The following is a 20,685-nucleotide window of genomic DNA, read 5'->3' as shown; positions in this document are numbered from 1 at the left end:
GCGGGGGACTCCTGTCCCCATCATGCTCAGAAGCACTTCAGCACAGCTCCCTAGATGTCCCTCGACCGAAAACAGCCGGAATGGCTCTGGCTCTCCCACATCTCCCTTCTAGGAGGGTCCTGGCCTTGCAACCCCCCTCCCCATTTATTTTTTACGCACACCTGGCACCATCCTGAGCTTACTGAGATCACGTGCCCCTTCCAGCCCAGGGTCTTTTGGAGCCAGGCCAGAAAATGTGCTCAGGGGGCTATGTCAAATTGTGAGGGATTTTTCCCAAATTGAGATTACAATCTGGCATGCTATCAAAAGTGGGGTTGGCTGCTCCTACCCTTCCCTTTTTCTTCCCAGGTGAAGCAAGAATGCTGCTGTTTCCCCAGGAATTAGAGCCTCTTCACTAGGTGTATTTCTGCCTGCCGTGGACCCACTGGATCCCTAGCAGAATGACTGTTGGCAACCTTGCTTGCTTTTGGTGGTGGTGCGTCTTCAGCGAGAAGAGGGTTGGCTTTCTCTGTTTATGTGTTTGTACCTCACTGCTCTCTCCAAAGCAGTTTAGGATACCGTTTTCCTCTCCTCAGTTTTATCCTCACAACAGCCCTGCAAGGTGGATGGGGCTGAGAGAGCGAGAAAGTGACTGGCACATGGTCACCTGGAGGTTGGCAACCCTGTGATTGGTGGGCGCAGGGGAGGGGGGGCGCCAGAAGGTGGCCTTGCCTAGAGTACAAAAAACCCTGGAGCCGGCCCTGTACTGCACAGTTATTGTGAGAACAAAAACATAGATGGGGAGCAATGTTCCCTCTAAGCTCCACAGTGTTATGAGCAAAATTTCTACGTCATAAGTGAAAAAAGCAAGAAAGTTGTGAGCAAGTCTACATTTGACTATTGCATAAATTAATATTTACCTTTTACCCATAACCTTGTAAAAATCTCAGAATGAATTCTTTTAAACTATATTTTAAGAATAATTTAAACATTATTAGAGAAAACAGAATAAAGTCAAATTTCATTACAGAAAATGTTCTCTGTATGGGAGTAGACCAGGCATCCAGAGAACAGGTCTACCCACCCTTTTCAACTATACTGGTAGACCTGGCCTCCGGAGAACAGGTCTCCCTGCCCCAGTCCACTATATTGGTAGACCTGGCCTCAGAAGTCACCCTGCGCTGAGCCTTAGAAAACATACCAGCTCTTTGGGGGGGGGGGGGTGTGGGTAGAGAGACTCTTGTATTCTACTTTTGTGTGTGTGTGTGTGTGTGTGTGTGTGTGTGTGTGTGTGTGTGTGTGAAATATGACAAATTACAGAGGTGGAACAATCACTATCAGAACCCTGCGCAAGCTAACAAACAGGAAGTTGCTTAAGTGTTATCAACCTGTCCAAACTACTTATTTATTCAAATATTTATATCCCACTTTTACGATGACTCAAGGCATCTTACAAATCATACTGAAAAGCATAATGGGTATGCAATTATAGCCTATGGGGTTCATTATAGCCTATGGGGACCATTATAGTCAATGGGCCCATAGGCTATAATAGAGAATCGATCCATGGGTATCTGGGGCTCTGGAGGGGCTGTTTTTTCAGGTGGAGGCACCAAATTTGCACACAAAAAAACACCCCAAGTTTCAAAAAAATTGGACCAGGGTGTCCAATTCTATGGGCCCCAGAAGGAGGTGCCCCCATCCTCCATTGTTTCCAATGGAGGGGAAAATGCCTTAGTGTGATCAGAAGCTTAAAATTCCTGAGCCGGCAGCTAAAACTTTGTTCATCAGCGTCCCTCTAGTGCAGCTTAGGGGGAACTCTGATGGGGACAACGAAACTTGTAAATTGCTCTGGGTCCCCATTTGGGCAGAAAAGCAAGGTACAGATGCCTAGAAAATAAAGATGGAACAAAATCTCATTGTCTTTAAGATGGCTCAAGACCAATGTTCCCTCGAAGCCGTAGAGTCTTGTGAGCAAAAATTCTGCTTTGTGAGCTACTGGTATTAAAGTTGTGAGCGAGCAATTTGGCTACTGCATAAATTAGTTTGCTCTGGAGTCATCCTTCCTGAGCTAAGACAAAAATGTGTGAGCCGGAAGCTGAAAAACTGTGAGCTAGCTCACACTAACGCAGCTTAGAGGGAACACTGCTCAAGACTCCTGTTTTATCTTAGCCTCCAACTACACCCTGCTCTTGCATGCCACCCCCCCACAAACTTATCACCTTCCCTCACCCCAACAGCTGTATTTTTCCTCCCCTCTCATACCTTTCCAAGTGCAGTTCTCACCACACACCCCATTGCATGCACTTCAACCTCTCCCTTCCATGCCCCTCCTTCTAGTCCCTTATACTCCTCCCCCCAGATACACTCTGGCATTCTCATTCTACTTCCCCTAATGACCATTTCCATCAGCAGCTCTCCACCACTACATTCACACATAATGACTTTCTTCCTTCCTTCCCTCCTCCCAAAGTGCTGGTTCTCCAGCATCATGGTGGAAAAAGAGAGAAAGGTGGGCAGAGGAGAAAAAGAAGGTGGTGGCAACAGCAGTGAAGGAGGCGGTTTCTCTGTTGCTGAAATGAAGGGGGAGGCCCAGCATGCATGCACGCTGATGGGGAGGCAGTGACCCCCACCTCTGACAGGAGGGGGTGGTGGCCACACATGCACAGCTTGGCCCAACTGAGAAAGAGAGGAAAGGAGGACCCTCCAGTCAGCCAACCTGATGCAGGTTTTTTCACTGCTTCTGCCACCACCACCCTCCTCCCTCCTCTTCCTTGCTCTTTGGCTGAATAGCAGACCAATATGGGCCAGTTCCAGCCCCGGGGCATATGTTTGACATCTCTGGCCCTATATGGTTTGAGACCAACATACCTGAAGGACTCCCAAATCCCTCATTAACCCACCCAACCACTATGGTCTCCTTTGGAGGCCTTGCTTCAGAGGCTCCTGCCTTTTGAGGTCAGGCAGGTAGCAAACCTGGGAGAGGCACCAAAGCCCTGGAACACTTTGTCTGTCCTCTTCTATTGCCATCTTCTGAAGCCTTTTTTGTTTCATTTGGCATTTCGTCAGTTATCCCTCCTTCCTGACCCATGTCTTTAATTGCCGTTTTGATGTCTCTGAACGTATTTTAACTCTGTTTTTAGTTTGTTGTAATGAAGTTGATTTTAGGGGGTTGGTTTGAATGGTTTTAAAATGTGACTTTATCATGTATGTTTTAAATTGTTAGCCGTCTCAGGATCTTTGTGAGAGCAGAAAGCGGAACATTATTTATTTTTTGGATGTCAAAAAAATTTGCCTTGAAAATCCCATAAGGGTTTTCAAGGCAAAGGATGTACAGGGGTGGTTTGCCACTGCCTGCCTCTGCGTCATGACCCTGGGCTTTGTTGGTGATCTCCCATCCAAATACTAGCCAAGGACAAGCCTGTTCAGCTTCTGAGATATGATGAGATCAGGCTAGCTTGAGCTATCCAAGCAAGGGCATCAGTTTTGTAAATACTAATTAATGGCCCACTCTCTCCAAAGAAACACTCATTGTGGTTTACAGACAATTAAAACACATAAACAAAAAACCAGAATAATTGCATATTAAAACATTAAAAAAACAAATTTGAGGCCAAATTACGTATCTACTTGGAGGGCTGTGCACTGCATCTCTGCATAATGCATTGTTCTGGCCTGCTTCCTTTCAGTCAGCCCCCACTACAGGGGCAGCTAGTTCTGCCACATCATAGCCCTGTGGATGTAGAGATGCAGCAGAATGACTTGTCCTGGAAAAATGGCTGTCCACTGCACCTCTGCTCTCCCAATCAGGAAACTCGCTCATCAATTACTCGTAATTAGACACAGGGAGCTGGGGCCTCTCTAGGGTGGGTAATTGATTCACACATACTAAAAGTAAGTGTATGTGGATTCTAGAGAAATGTGCTTCCCATTTTTGTTTAGGAACCATCCGTACTTCACTTTTCAGAAATCTGTAAAACATTGTTCTAGACTATGAACAGAAACCCTACAGTTGCCACTAATGATTAGTTCATACCTACCTCATTGGCTAAAGCAAACGTCCCCCAGTGAATTCCAACAGACTTCTTTGCCTGAACATCTATATGAATCCGTACAGCTTCTTCAGGGTCCACATGCTGGTATTTCATAAACCACCTACCAAAGCAGAGAGAAAGCATTTTTCCTTGTCCATTACACAGATGAGACAGATTCTTGATTACAATGCATCATAAAACTCATTTTCACTTATTGCCTCTCGTCTCTTAATGTACTTTTACTATTCATTTATCACCCCCTTTGTTCGCTTCTCCCCCAAGCCATCTTGTACCCCATTTACCCCTCCTCAAAATTCACCCGTATATTTTCCAAAACATCTCTTAGACCACTTTAACTTCTGCCGCCAATTAACAGTCCCTTCCTACCTCTCCATCAAGAGACATCCAATATCTGTCCTCAAACTGTGAGTCCTATTGTTAAGGTCCATTACCTGTTCCTGTGACCTGTACAGTCCTGATGCTAAGTAAAAACAATGGTCATTTGATAGGTTGGGTTAAATGCTTCATGCTTTCAGTTTACGTACCTTGGCTCATATGCTCCAATGGGAATAGCAGCAAGATCAAAAGGTCCAAATCTTTTCCCTATCTCTTCAAATGCAACACAATAGCCAGTGTCTCCTGCAAAGAAAAACCTATTCCAAGGTCCCAAGACAGACCAGCTTCCCCAGAGAACTTTGTTGTCATCAGTGGCAGTCCTCTTGGACCAGTGTTGGGAAGGAGTAAAAACAAATGTGACTGCATCATGACCAGGAACACAGTTTTCTCCCCACCAGTCCAGTTCAATGACGTTCTCACAGCCACATTTCTGCATCCAGTCTAAGAGACCCAAGGGCACAAACCATCTCAGGTCACTTCCAAAACGAGCATTTAAATTCAACACAGTGTTGTAGTCCAAATGGTCATAATGGTTGTGGCTGATCACCACTGCATCTATCTTGGGGAGCTGATCTACTGTGCACGGAGGTCCTCGGAAACGCTTAGGACCCATCCACTGGACTGGAGAAACCCGAAGGCTGAAGACAGGGTCAGTCAGAAATGTAAGTTCATCCATTTCCACCATTAATGAGGCATGTCCTAGCCATGTGACTCGCATACCGGATCCAGTCTTTCCAGCTAACTCTGGATTTTGGATAAAGTATGGCTGCACTAATGGAAGTTCTCTGTCAAGTTCCTAATAAAAGAAAATAATATGGAGAAACTCAGAAAGCATGTTCTGCTTACAAGCTGGTAAAGGTAAATATTAGGGCCACAATTATAATGGGGATTTAAAGTCTTGAGACAGGGTAATCAGTGCTGCTTCCTCCTAAAAGCTAAAATAAATCAGAATATGTTGTCATGTTCCCATCCCTATACCAGTTTAATTTTGAACAGTGAAAGCTGCTTCAGATTTGACTCCCCAACACTTCAGTTTGTACCATACAAATATTGCACTATCATTGTGGTACAGCACTTATTCACACTTTAAATCGTCTTGTCCACACAGGAGGATTGAATTGAAGGACTGTCTCGTTCCATATGTCCCTACGGGCCGACTATGGTCTTCAGGCAGTCATCTGCTGGCTACCCCATCACTATGTAGGGTAGCTTACCCAACATCAACCAGAGCCCGGATCTGCTCCCTCATGGCTCCTCCTCTATGGAACGGGCTTTCCGAAAAGCACTGATCTGAATGAACACATTTCTTCAATGGCACTTTTGACATCTTTACTCCCTGTGGGATACAGTAATGGATGCGAGCGTCAGCAGGGGGGAGGGGCTGTGGTTCAGTGGTAGAGCATCTGCTTTGCATGCAGAAGGTCCCAGGTTCATTCCTTGGCATCTCCATAGAAAAGATCTGGCAGCAGGTGATGTGCAAGACCTCTGCCTGAGACCTTGGAGAGCCACTGCCAGTCTGAGTAGACAATACTGACCTTGATGGACCAATGTTCTGATTTGTGTGTTCAGTAGGATTTATTTATTTGTATGCTACCTCCTACCTGCAGTTTGAAGTGGCACTGTCACTTTATCACCACATTCCTATGATTCTGTTCTATGATTCCTACCTCATTCTGTAGCATGGGTAGACAAGGTCCTACTTCCCTTCTGCTAGATAAAGAAAAAAGATACTAAAAGGAGTCAGTAGCTCAACACTACCAGTACCATACAGCTGTTTCTAGGGAGTGGGAAAACACAGGGGACATACTGCAATGCAGTTATTAAAACAACTTGCTGAAGAGTGTTTAAGAGCTCAGTAGGCTGACCGGTTAAACAAAACATGGACCAGTTTAATTAAAAGATTTCTACAAAAGTTAACATGTGCCTGTGGCCTCCTGGAAGCTGAAGTCTGTGTAAACTGAAGTTCAAGAGCACCAGCATGTAGGTGTTCCTCTCTTAATAACAAGCAATCACTGTGATTTATGGCTACTGTATTTTAAAATACAAATGGTTCTTCTTCCATATTACATAGATATCATAAAAAGATCACAACTAATAATGTGATCCTGTACCACAAAATTTAGAAAATTTCCATCCTTGTGACATTGTAGAACAGTTTCTGTAATGGGTTGTAGTAAGCTAACCAGGATCTCAATGTAAGCCCATTTCGTAGCTGATCTTCATCAGAAGTTATTCATGGTAGATCTTCCTCAGAAATTATCTCCCTCTTATTTACAACTCAAGTTTTACACAAGAAGCAAGCCAGTCCATTAACGTTCCCTTAAGGTACAAAGCCTTCTGCTCTATTACTCTCTGGATTATAATTATAAAATACAGTAGCTATAAATAACAGTGATCGCTTGTTATTAAGTTTTTACGCTGTGATCCCGGTTTGTTTTTCTGCTCTAGTTAGTGTTTTTCTCTTATGCAGAAAGCAAGAAAAGATGGATTATAATGGACAGAAATGAATCAATCAACTTGGATCTTGTAACTATGGAAATTTGGCACTCCTACACAATTAAAGGAATATGCCAGCATTAGGACATTTGAAAAAAAGTATGTCCCTACCATTTCCGGTGTGACTGAAAAAAATCTGTTGGACTTAATTTTCTTGCCTCTACATGTGTACTTTTAATAGAAATGGATGTTTAAGACTTTAAACTTTATTCTATTGGCTTGCAAAATTTGGTAGATAATAGAAAAGAGATGTTAGCTATTTCGTCACCCAGAGACGTATCAAAACTGCTGGAAATTTCACCATCCAGCCTCATGCATACTCTCTCTTTTCTCATTGCCAGCTTCCTAACATTCCAATCCAGCCCCCACAACATAAAGAATGATATTGCTTCATTCCCACAAAAATAAATTCCACCTCAGTGCTTTAAAAGCACACCTGCGGAAAGTAAGCAAAATCTCAGATGCAAAATAAAATATAAGAATGATTTGGGCATCGACTTATTTCAACAGAAATCTCTGAAAGGTTACATTTGTTATCCTTTTAAATTCAGCCTGCCGTATCACACAGAGCTGGCCCCTGCAGCAGATTCGTGTGACCATCTTCCAATTCCAGATCAAAATCTCAGAACAGAATGGAAGTTAAACTGTGAAATATGAATAATGAAACAAGTATGAACCTCATGCATTTGCCAAGGCCAGACTGCAGATAATGTTTAATATGGATCAATCCCTAAACTGTCTTCACTTTGTTAAAATGCTGAACAGATTTAATAATTCATGGAGGCATGCCAATGGTTTCCTTTCCTGGGGAGTAAAAAATTAATTATATTACAAGCATATCAAACCTAAGCCTTGGGAATTTACAAGCAGTATACTGAAACTCTTAAAAACATGCACACTCATTATAAGAACTTTTCTCCATTACTTTCTTCTGTAAAATATTCTAAAAAATTCTCTGATGCGATGCTAAAAATCCAAGAAATATGATCTTCCCCCAAGTACAGGGGCAGCATTAATTAAATCACAAGATGTTGAAAGCAGCATAAAAATCCACATTACAGTACATTCCACCACAAATCCTTCACCAGAAATCCAGAAGTAAACAAGGGAGCTAATCTTACAATAGCCTTATTCTGCATTGGTATTACTATGCCGTCAGAAATATGGATGTGTAAATAGAGCTCAAAAAAGCGTACTGCAAGAACTTCAACAAAGTTTCCATATTTGTCCTTAATTGAAAAAAAGGCCTCAATAGCAAATTGGCCACAGAAACAGCTCTGTACAGAAAACATGTCCATTATTCATTTATCTAAGTTAATAAACTCCAATGTAGAAAAGAATCAGTTTTAATTTGATAGAGAGGAAAGCCAGATTGTAAGAAGAAAGACATGACCGGCTTTAGCAAGATTAGCTAATTAGTTTAAGAATTCCATGCTTACTACATAATGTTCGATTTCACTAAGCAGTGTAGCCCAGCATCATTTATACCAGCAGAAGGTATCCTTTCACTGACCAAACCATTTACATACATTTTGAATTTTGGTCACACTTGGCTCGGAGCACAGTAAGTGTTCCTTCTGTTGAAGGCATACCCATACTTTAAGTCCAATATGAGAAGGACCCTGAGGAAGATGCCATGGAGTGTCTGTTGACTCCCAGACATTTCCCAGTTCACATCCATCCTCATGCACATAGAGCAACATGTAGCTCCTGTCAACCTCTGTGGGAGAAATTCAAAGGCAGCAATCGCAATCAGAAATCTTTTGAAGTAAGAAAAGTCATGCCCTCTGAGTCACTTGTGTAAAGGTTGTTTCACCACCTCAGCGGTGTCCCTAACTGCAGCCCTCTTATTTTGTAGAACAGCCGCCAGTGGAGGGCATTCACTTTTACGAGGAACAGTAATTAATGGTCATCACAGAGGGTATCTCTCTACTGCACAAATAGTAAAATAAGTTACCATGCAGACTGATATTTCCATAAGGTGCTAATTGTGGTGCCCATATAATTTAATAGACAGTTTTATTCATCGGTGTCAAGTCCTTCAAAATAGCTGGGAAAGCGACATTAAATACTATACCCCGAGGCCAAATAGTTCCTATCTTATGCCAAACATTGTTTTTAGCAAATCAACACATTAAGAACATAAGAAGAGAAGAAGAAGAAGAGATTGGATTTATACCCCGCCCTTCACTACCCAAAGGTGTCTCAGAGCGGCTTACAAACTCCTTTCTCTTCCCCTCCCCACAACAGACACCCTGTGAGGTAGGCGGGGCTCAGAGAGCTCTTGACAGAAACTGCTCTTTTTCAAGAACAGCTCTTATCAGAGCTACAGCTTGCCCAAGGCCATCCAGCCAGGTGCAAGTGGAGGAGTGGGGAATCAAACCCGGCTCTCCCAGATTAGAGTCCGAGCACTTAACAACTACACCAAACTGGCTCTGTTGGATCAGGCCAATAGCCCATCCAGTCCAACGATCTGTCACACAGTGGCCAAAAATACCAGGTGCCATCAGGAGGTCCACCAGTGGGGCCGGGACACTAGTAGCCCTCCCACTGTTCCCCCCCTAAGCACCAAGAATACAGAGCATCACTTGCCCCAGGCTGAGAGTTCCTATCTATACCTTGTGGCTAATAGCCACCGATGGACCTCTGCTCCATATGCTTATCTAATTCTCTCTTGAAGCCGTCCATGCTTGTAGCTGCCGCCACCTCCTGTGGCAGTGAATTCCATATGTTAATCACTCTTTGGGTGAAGAAGTACTTCCTTTTATCTGTTCTAACCTGAACGCTCAGCAATTTCATTGAGTGCCCACAGGTTCTTGTATTGTGAAGGTGTGGTGCCCAGAACTGCACACAGTATTCCAAATGAGGTCTCACCATTGATTTATATAGGGGCATTATTATATTGGCTGATCTGTTTTCAATACCCTTCCTAATAATCCCCAGCATAGCATTGGCCTTCTTTATTGCAGTCACACACTGTCTCGACATTTTCAGTGAGTTATCCACTACAACTCCAAGATCTCTCTCTTGCTCAGTCTCTGCCAGTTCAGACCCCATCAATGTGTATTTATATTTAGGATTTTTGGCTCCAATGTGCATCACCTTGCACTTGGCCACATTGAACCCCATTTGCCATGTTGACGCCCACTCGCCCATCCTTGACAGATCCCCTTGGAGTGCCTCACAATCCTCACTGGTTTTCACCACCCTGAACAACTTTGTATCATCCGCAAATTTAGCCACTTCACTGCTTACTCCCAACGCTGAATCATTAATGAATAAATTAAAAAGCATCGGATTGAGTACTGTGCGGTACCCCACTGCTTACCACCCTCCACTGAGAAAATTGCCCACCTACACTCACTCTCTGTTTTCTATGAACTAGCCAGTTTTTGATCCATAAAAGGACTTGTCCTTCTATCCCATGATTTTTGAGCTTACTTAGGAGCCTTTGATGAGGAACTTTATCAAAAGCTTTCTGGAAGTCAAGGTAAATAATATCTATTGGATCCCCCTTGTCCACATGTTTGTTCACCCCCTCAAAGAACACTAACAGGTTAGTGAGACAAGATCTTCCCTTACAGAAACCGTGCTGAGTCTGCCTCAATAGGTTTTGTTCATCTATGTGCCTACTAATTCTTTCCTTAATAATGGTTTCCACCAATTTACCCGGTATCGACGTCAGACTGACTGGCCTGTAATTTCCCGGATCTCCTCTGGAACCCTTTTTAAAGATGGGAGTGACATTTGCTACCTTCCAATCCTCAGGAATGGAGGCAGATTTTAAGGAAAGATTACATATCTTTGTCAGGAGATCTACAAGTTCACATTTGAGTTCTTTCAGAACTCTCGGATGTATGCCATCTGGGCCTGGTGATTTTTCAGTTTTTAAGTTGTCTATCAGTTTTAGGACCTCCTCTCTCGTCACCTCAATCTGACTCAGGTCTTTCAACACCCCTCCTGAAATCAGTGGTTCTGGAGTGGGCAAGCACTTCTCATCTTCCACAGTGAAGACGGAGGCAAAAAATGCGTTTAGCTTCTCAGCCATTTCCCTATCATCCTTCAATACTCCTTTTACCCCTTGGTCGTCCAAGGGCCCCACTGCCTCCCTGGCTGGTTTCCTGTTTCTAATGTATTTGAAGAAAGTTTTATTGTTGGTTTTTACGTTTTTTGCTATATGCTCCTCATATTCCCTTTTTGCCTGCCTGACCACAGACTTGCATTTTATTTGCCATAGCCTGTGTTCTCTTTTATCAGCCTCACTGAGACTAGCTTTCCACTGCTTAAAGGAATCCTTTTTACCTTTTACAGCTTCCATTACTTTGTTTGTTAACCATGCAGGCTTTTTTCTATACCTATTTGTGCCTTTCCTAACCTGCGGTATATATTTTTTCGGAACTTCTAGTATTGTAGTTTTAAATAGTCTCCAAGCTTCCCTAATGGATTTGACCCTTTCTACTTTTCCTTTCAGTTTCTTCCTCACATGTCCCCTCATATCAGAGAAGTTATCCCTTTTAAAGTTAAAAGTACAAATGTACAAACATTGGCACATGCATTCTCTGCAGGACCTAGCACAGTTCCGCAGAGCCTGCAAGACGGAGCTCTTCCACCAGGCTTTCGAACAGGAGCCACCGCCGCCACCACCACCAGTGTACCACCAACGCACTGGTGTACCACCAACGCCCTGGAAATTTTGTATACGGACATCAGGACATGGGCATGTACCACCAACGCCCCATAATTTTTCCATCATGGGCGAGAATGGGACGTTTAGGGGACGGCCATCTTGTTTTTAGAAAGTGTAACTTTATGTGGTTCAGAGGAGCACCAAAACTATTTTTCAATTGTGATGTACTTTTAATATTTTGTACTGTTTTTATTGTTTTATTTAGCAATATGCCTGTTAGCCGCCCTGAGCCTTCGGGGAGGGTGGGATAGAAGTGTGAATAATAAATAATAAATAAATGCATTCACAAAGGTCTACATAACAACTAAAATGCATTCTACAGGTAGGCATATCCAGCTTCTAAAACATTGTCGGATTCACTATTTGTAATGCAGATGACAGAGGACTCTAAGATCATACAATGATTAGCACCAAGAGTCAGATGTTCTATCTACTTCTCCATTGGTATGATCAATAGCAGAATCAGGTCTTTGCCATCTTTGAAGAGCACTGTGGCCTACATAACAGAGCACTGGGGCAGAGTGCCCATTGAAATGTTCTAGCAAGATAGTCAGAAGGTTTAAGCAAAAAGCACAGTATTCAGACAATAGCTCACACAAAACCCTTGAGCTGCACACAGCTAGTCAACAACAGCATCATTATTCCTAGTAGCAGTTAGATTGTTCTAGTTCACTGTGAATTACTAATCTTGTCAACAAATTCAAAATCAGAGACTTCATACTTTCAATCTTTTCTCTGCAATCACGAAAACAAGGAATTCTAAAAGCCAGGGTTCTTGTTATTCACGCTGTGAACACAGGCTACATAAAAATGCCCTGGGGCCAGCAAAAAACTGTCTGATGTTGCCAATACAAGTAGGAATTTACAACATATGCTACACAGAGTGAAGAACAGACCTTTGGCTACTTACCATGAAGAGTCCTTCTCCTCTGAGGAAAGGAAGACATTTGTCAGTGGTTCCCACCGTCCATTCAGGGAGGCAAGAAGTTAATGTCTTCCTCTTCCTCTGTGGCGTGGGACCACCCTTCCCTCAGTTCGGGTACCTCTGAGAAGCAATGCCAACGAGAAAAAAATCTCTGATCTACCCTCAATGTAACTGATTAACACTTGCATAGAAACGAACTAGAGCAATATGAACATGACAAACAGAAGACACGTCTCAAAAAACAGGACAAGGGAGAAGAAGGTAAGTAAGTCAGTAAGGCAGAAGCATAGCAGCAATCTGGCGATGTGATCAGGGAGAGGCAAGATGTCTCTCTTCCAACGAGAAACAAACATGGTCGAGGATCCAAGAAGCCAATGTGGATGAACAAAGAATTGTGTGATGTGCTAATGGAGAAAAAGGAAGTGTTCAAGAAATGGAAGCAAGGACTTTACTCAGAAGAGTATCTGTGGGTTGCTATGCACTGTAGGTCAGCCATCAGAGAGGTCAAAGTTCATAGTGAGCTAAAGCTGGCCAGGGAGGCTAGCTACAGCAAGGAAAAACTTCTTCAGATATGTGAGGAGCGAACACAAGATAAAAGAGGCAATGGGCCCACTGTTGGGTAAAAATGGAGAAACTGTGACAGAACACAGAAGAGAAAGCAGAAAGGCGTAATGCCTATTTTGCCTACTTTTTTTCCCTGAAGAAGAGAACAGGCTCATCTAGAGATGGTAGTAGGCAAGGCACAGCACAGTGTCCAGGCCACTGGTTGATATGGACAGACAGGTAGTTGAGAAGCACCTGGCTGCACTGAAGGAGTACAAATCCCCTGGCCCAGATGGTATGCACCCAAGAGTACTCAAAGAACTTTCTAGAGCAGGGGTGTTAAACCTGCGGCCAGGCCTTTAATCCGGCCCAGGAGTAGGGCTCTCCCCCTCCCCTGCCCAACCTCACTGTTTTCAGCTTGAGCGGCATGGGAGTATAAAGAGCAGAGGGCGGGGCTGCCTCTAAGAGCAGCAAGCAGAGGGTGGGGCTGCCTCTAAGCAGAGAGCTCAGGGCAGGGCTGCCTCAGAGCAGGAAGCGGAGGGTGGGGCGGCCAAACTTCTCAGCCACTGCTCCAAACTTCCATAGTCCTCATCACAGGTAGGAGCGGGGGGGGGGGGTTCCCTTCTGATGTGATCCTCGTGCTTCTTTTCTATTTTAAAACTGGCTTTGCAAAATCCCATAATCCCCCTACCTTTCCAGTTTAGGCAGGCATGGTTTTTTTTGGGGGGGGGGGATTGGGACCAGCCAGGGTTAAAATATAGACTTCTGCAAACTCAAGGGACTCCAGTTCTGCAGAAAAATACTAGTTTTAACACACATACACACACCCTCCTAATGTGGAGCTCCAATGGAATAATAGCAGAACAAGTCCTGAAGAAGACACCCAAAATCATTATCTCAAGCCACTCTGTAAAAAAAAACAAAAACCCCCGGGAGGGCCCCTCCCCCCCTTGGGGGGGGGGGGGGGGAGAGCTTGCAATGCTCAGCCATTTCATGTTCTTCCCCTGGGGCCTAAGCTCAGACCATTTATATTTGTAATTTATATTTCGGGGGGGGGGGAGGTTAGGGACCAGTCAGGATTAAAATATAGAGTTCTGCAAACTCAAGGGACTCCAGTTTTGCAGAGAAATATTAGTTTTAACACTGTGGTGATCCAATGGAATAATAGCAGAACAAGTGGACTAACCACAGTTAAAATATAGAGTTCAACAAACTCTTGAAACTTCAGTTTTGTAGAGAAATATTAGCCCCTAATGTGGGGTTCCAATGGAATAGCTGCTATAATATCTTTAATTCTGATTTTCTGTGTCCTTTATAAAGTTTATATTTCTGCTACCTGCCATTACATTTTATGACACACATGGCCCAACAAAGGCCAATCTATGTCAAATCCAGCCCTCATAAGAAATTAGTTTGACACCCCAGTTCTAGAGAGCTTCCAGAGCCGTTGTCCATCATCTTTCAAACCTCTTGGAGGATGGGAAATGTGCGACAGACTCGTGGAGGGCAGATGTTACCCCAATTTTCAAAAAAGGAAGGAGCAATGACCCAGGAAACTACAGGCCAGTCAGTCTGACCTTTGTCCCAGGGAAGATCTTGGAGCAGATTTTAAAGGGATCAATCTGTGAGCATATAAAGGATAACTTGGTGATCTGGGGAAGTCAGCATGGATCTGTCCCCAACAGGTCCTGCCAGACCAACCTCATTCCCTTCTTTGATCGAGTGATGAGCTTATTGGATCAAGGGAATACTGTTGATATTGCTTACCTGGATTTCAGTAAAGCTTCTGACAGAGTTCCCCATGATGTTCTGATGGGTAAACTAGAGGACTGTGGACTGGACTCTAGGATAGTTAGATGGATAGGGAACTGGTTGGAGAACCGCACTCAAAAAGTAGTTGTCAATGGCATTTCATCTGAATGGAGGGAGGTGTCCAGTGGGGTGCCACAGGGCTCGGTTCTGGGCCCAGTAATCTTCAATATTTTTATCAATGATCTGGATGAGGGTGTGGAGGGGCTACTCATTAAATTTGCAAATGACAACAAATTGGGAGTAGCAGCAAACACATCAGAAGATATAGAATTCAACGAGGTCTGAACACACTGGAAAAGTGGGCGGTATTAACAAGATGCAATTTAACAAGGATAAGTGCTGAGTTCAACATCTGGGTAACAAAAATGAATAACACGCATACAGGATGGGGGATATACTTCTAGGTAGCAGTGTGTGTGAACAAGATCTTGGGGTACGGATAGACCATAAGTTAAATATGAGTAGCCAGTGTGATGCGGGAACAAAAAAGGCTAATGCGATCTTGGGGTGTATTAACAGAGGCATAACATCCAAATCACAAGATTTATTTATTTATTTTTATTTTATTGATTCTTATCCCACCCATCCGGGCTTGGCTGGCTCTGGGTGGCTTACAACAGAGTAAAAGTTCACACAATATATAAAACATGGTTCATTACATTAATACAATTTCTCATAAATAATAGTACAATATAAAACAATATTAAAATCAAACATGATGTTAAAGTGCTAAAGATTTGATAGTCCCGTTGTATACTGTATTGGTCAGGCTGCACCTGGAGTATTGTGTGCAGTTCTGGAGTGAGCAACTCTGAAGATACTGGCAGATGTAGGGATCTGGATCTGGATATTCTGTTGTAGGGTGGAGAACCACAGTCAGCGAGGCCACCATGCTGCCACCACCAGGATCTCTGTTCTCTGTTCCTGGATTTTTCTGAGCAGTTTTGGGATGACTGGTATTAGCAGAAACATGTATAGAAGGCCCCTTGGCCAGGTCGAGGTCAGAGTACCCATTGCATCCACTAGATAATGGTAGTACCTTGTGGAAAATCCCAGAAACTGGTAATTGAGGGAAGATGCAAAAAGGTCCACTAGAGACATGCCAAAATATGTCACAATATGTTGGAATGCAGACTTCTTGAGGGACCATTGTCCCTGTTGGATGATTTGCCAGCTAAGCCAATCTGTCCGTACGTTGGCTGTAGCCTTGAAATTTCCAGCCTGATTGAGGCAGGGTGCAATTTTGCCCATGATAGCAGTCTTACTGCTTCTCCATGTAGTACCATGGATCCCTCCGGTTGTTTAGATATGTTTTGGCCGAGACATTGTCCATGCAAATTAGTATCTATTGATCCCTCACCCAGTCACTGAAGTGTATCAGAGCCAAGTAGATTGCCCTCAGCTCCAGTACACTGACTGGGAGGCGAGACTATTTTTTGGACCACTTGCCCTGTGTTGGAATACCCTCCAGGATGGCACCCCATAACTGTTTCTCTGTGGTAAACCAGTATTTCTTCCTCTTGCTTAGATTGGTGTCCTTAGTCAACCACGACAGGCTCTTCTTGACATTTTGGGGTACCTGGATGGGTAGATCCTGTTTTTCCATGATCTGGTACAGTCGGAGTAGGAATTAGAGAGGCCTCACCTTTAGGTGTCTCCACTGTATCGTATCTGTGCTTGAAATTAAAAGTCCCAGAAGTTTGGTGAGTGTCAGTAGGGAGGAGTTGTTGTTCTGGACGACCAATCGAACTAATTCTTTGGTCTTGCATATCTTCTCTTTCATGAGAAATAAGGAACTGTGCCTGGTGTCTATCTGCATCCCTAGGTGTTCCAGTCTCTGGCATGGAGACAGTGAACTCTTGGAAAGGTTGACAAGGAAGCCATGTCGTTGTAGGCATTGAATTGTCTCCCTCGTGTCGTGAACACATTTTTCTTTGGAGCTGATGAGAATCAACAAATCATCCAGGTAAGAATGTATGTGAATGCTCTTCTCCCTCAAATAGGCTACCAGGTTAATTAGAACCTTTGTGAAAGCCCTGGGCACAGAAGAAAGCCCAAAGGGAAGGGGCCCTGAAGTCTCAACACAGAATCTCAGGTACCTTTGATGCAATGGTAAGACTGGTATGTGCAGGTACACTTCTGTGATGTCTATCGAAGTCAGGTACTGCCTCTGTAATAGACCTGAGCGTTTCCATGCAGAAGTGTCTGAGCTTGATAAACTTGTTTAGAAATTTTAAGTCCAGGATTGCTCTCCAGTCCCTGTTCTTTTGGGGGACTGTGAAGATAGAGTATATTCCCTGCTATTTTTCTTCCGGGGGAACTGGTTTGACTGCTTGAATGTCAATGAGGTGTTGGATTGCCTTGCAAGTAATGCCTCTCTTAGTTGGGTTTTTGCACAGAGGGGAGATGACAAAGCATCTGGTTACAATATCTGGAAGTGACCATTGCATGGATCACTGTAGCTAAGTCGCTGGATGAGAGGCAGGAGACTAGTTGCCGAACCTGCCGAAGGTGAAGAAAGGCTGATTTGGCAACCACTGTGACCTGGGCCTCCATCGATAAGGGGGCATCCAGTGTCACACCTAGGCTCTGGACTCTAGGTGCCAGGGCCGATAATACCGTGTCCAGGGCCGGGAGCCGAATTTCCCCACCTCATCCCCCACAACTCAGGTATAGGACCTCCATCTCCGATGGATTCAGCTTCAGTCGACTCTGCCACAACCAGCCAGCCATGGCTCTCAGAGTATGTTAGTCACAGTCCAGAGTATGTTAGTAATTAGGATTAAGTTAGGAGTCAAGTCATAATAATTGTTACAGAGGTATGATCCTAAGATGGATGGGATGCTGTCAGAAGACGATGTTGAGTAAGTTTAGGAAGAATCCGTAAACAGGACAGCTTGACCCAGTATGGTTGAGATATCATTGGCAGGGAGAAATCCCAAGATATTCTGGGCAGGGAAGAATCCCAGAATGGGCCAAGTTGACCCAGTAGTATTGAGATGCGTTTTGGCAAGGGGAAATCCAGATAGGATGCACATGGTTTTCTTACGTAAATCTTGTTTACTGATAATTTTTGCCAAAGGTAATATGTCATCAGATTGGTAAGAAGCCAAGGATGGTTGTAAGTACCTGATTGAATCAGAGAGTTGGGCAAATGAGCCAAAGAAAATCTAAAAATGGAGGAAGAACCCAATGGAAGGCAGGTCGAGAAGATCCTACCCTCTCTCCATCACTTCTTATTTACAAGTATTCCTCAAAGCAGGCTGTGTGAAGGTGAGACCTTCCCTTCTTCTACCAAGTTATCGTTAAGATTGGTGAAATACATACTGCTAGCTACACTATTGTATTGTTTTCATGTTCTATGCTACTTATGCTTATGTTCTATGCTACTCATGCTGTCTCAAATAAATTAGTGATTCAATATAGATAAGATTTTAGGACAAGCAACGTTATATGTACTCAATGCATTTTTAAAAAGAAGACCGAATCCTTGTCAAAGCTTGTCCTCCCTATATTATAAAGCAGTAAGACGCAAACTGCACGCAATGCGCCCCTACAGTGTTTGGACGGCTCGCCTGCCCATCAACAGCTTGGCCACGTCCCATTGGCCACGTCGTTTGAGTCCCGCCGTGCACGCAGCTTCCCGTGGCCTGCGGAGGATTCGGAGGACACCCGCAGCCGCCTGGCTCGGTGAGGAGAGGGGGAGGGGGCGAGAGCCGAGCAGAGGAGAGGCGCGAGTCGAACCGCGGCCGCCTGGGTCCAGCCCGAGAGGGGAAGGGGGCGAGAGCCGGGCGGAGGAGAGGCGCGAGTCAATCGACAGCCGCCTGGGTCGGGCCCAAGAGGGGAAGGGGGCGAGAGCTGGCCGGAGGAGAGGCGCGAGTCAACCGGCAGCCACCAGGGTCGGCCCAGACAGGGGAAGGGGCCGAGAGCCGGCCGGGGGAGACCTGACAGGTCCGAGTGGCTGGGGACGACGGGCAGCATGCTAAGGCCGCCAGCCGCCTGGGTCGGCGCGCACAGAGGGAGGGGGCTGCGGCCGAGCGGAGGAGAGCCGCGAGTGGCTCGGCACGACGGACGGCAGCCTAAGCCCGGCAGCCAACTGGGTCAGGACAGGGGGGGGGCCAGCGCCGTGCGAAGGCTAACACCGGCTGCCACCTCGGTCACGGCCGAGAGGGGCAGGGCGCGAGGAGGAGGGGCTAGCCGCCGTTGTATAGCCCTTCGCAACGGGCCTTGCTCCCTAGTATATTAATAAAACCTGGAAACAACACAAGCTAACAATAAGTTCAGCTCAGTTTAGAATTTTCAGGGCTTCTTTTGGAGATTGGAAGACTCTGACCACCGCCCTTGCTTGCTGATGTAGGTCGTTGCCAAAATATGGTCCACTCTTATGAGAATGTGTCTGTGTCAGACTTGTTGGTGAAAATGTCTAATGCTAGCCACATGGCTCTCAGCTCCAGGAGGCTGATGTTCATCTTGGATTCTGCTCTTGACCAAGTTACTTGGACTGGCTTGTCATCTAACATCACTCCCCAACCTGACAGGCTGGCGTCAGTGAAAATCATCAGTACCTCTCACTTCCAGTATGTTTTGCCTTGTGACAGGTTGGATGGTTTGGTCCACCACAGAAGTCTGGTCTTCACCTGGACTGATGGCTGGAGGGGCAGGTTTGTTCTCTGCATGATCTGAAGTTGATATGGTCGTAACAGCTGTTGCAGCTCTTGTGTGCAGTCGGGCCCACTGGATTGCATCTATATACAATATGAGGCCTACTAGCCTGGCCAACGTCATGAGGGGCGTAGACCTGGCCTTGATTATGTAGCTCAACAGCAACATCTTGTGCTTTGTTTTTAGGTAGGAACAATTGGTTGATAGAGGTATCGATAACTCCAAGATGCTCCAGTCGTTGAAAGGGAGATAGGGAGCTCTTTTGTAGGTTGACTATGAATCCATGATCCTGAAGGCACTGTATAGTCAACTTTGTGTCTAGTTGGGCCTTGTTTCTGGTGCTGGATCTGATCAGAAGGTCATTCAGAAATGGATGGATATGAATAGAATAGAAACTTGGTGGGATGAGGAAAATCAGTGGGATATGGTGATTCCGGGTTATAAATTATATCGAAAGGATGGGGGGAAGGGTTGGAGGTGGGGTGGATCTGTATGTCAGAGAGGGTATACAGTCCAGTAAGACTGAGAGGGTAAGAGAATTGGATTCGCTTCTGGAAATGCTATGGGTTGAAATAGTGGGCCCAAAAAGAAGCTTAACACTGGGAGTTTGTTATCGCCTACCAGAACAAAAGACAGAGGAGGATTATAAAATGATGAATGAATTAAAGATAGCGGCTAAATGAAATAACTGTGTCATAATAGGTGATTTAACTACCCACACATTGATTGGGTCAATATGTGTTCAAGTCGGGAAAAAGAGATTGAGTTTCTAGACACGCTCAATGACTGTGCTATGGAGCAGATGGTCACGGAACCTACCAGGGGAGAGGCGATCCTGGATTTGGTCCTAAGTAATGCCCAAGACCTAGTGAGAGATGTAAAAGTGATTGCACCGCTTGGGAACAGTGAACATAATGTTGACTGACACAACTACTTTTAACTTTAAAAGGGGTAACTTCTCTGATATGAGGGGACATGTGAGAAAGAAACTGAAAGGAAAAGTAGAAAGGGTCAAAACCATTGGGAAGCTTGGAAAGTATTTAAAAATACAATCCTAGAAGATCAGAAAAAATATATACCACAGGTTAGGAAAGGCACAAACAGGTACAGGAAAAAGCCTGCATGGTTAACAAACAAAGTAATGGAAGCTG

The 20,685-nt window shown here is 44.6% G+C and overlaps 1 protein-coding gene across 1 annotated transcript in view; it reads right to left on the bottom strand.

Moving 5' to 3' along the window:
- Nucleotides 1–20,685, bottom strand: part of NAPEPLD (N-acyl phosphatidylethanolamine phospholipase D) — a 55,020-nt gene that overhangs the window by 7,510 nt on the left and 26,825 nt on the right. Inside the window, exons 3-4 of the mRNA XM_015415064.1 lie at nucleotides 4,559–5,205; nucleotides 4,020–4,134 (exon numbers count right to left, since the gene is read on the bottom strand). Coding sequence (XP_015270550.1) covers nucleotides 4,020–4,134; nucleotides 4,559–5,205 — 762 coding nt within the window. The remainder of the gene's footprint in view (nucleotides 1–4,019; nucleotides 4,135–4,558; nucleotides 5,206–20,685) is intronic.

Source organism: Gekko japonicus, unplaced genomic scaffold (assembly GCF_001447785.1).
Source record: "Gekko japonicus isolate JY-2015 unplaced genomic scaffold, Gekko_japonicus_V1.1 scaffold5, whole genome shotgun sequence".
NCBI classification, from domain to species: Eukaryota; Metazoa; Chordata; class Lepidosauria; order Squamata; family Gekkonidae; genus Gekko; species Gekko japonicus.
The sequence above is the reverse complement of the archived record's forward strand: the minus strand, read 5'-3'. Positions and strand labels throughout refer to the sequence as shown.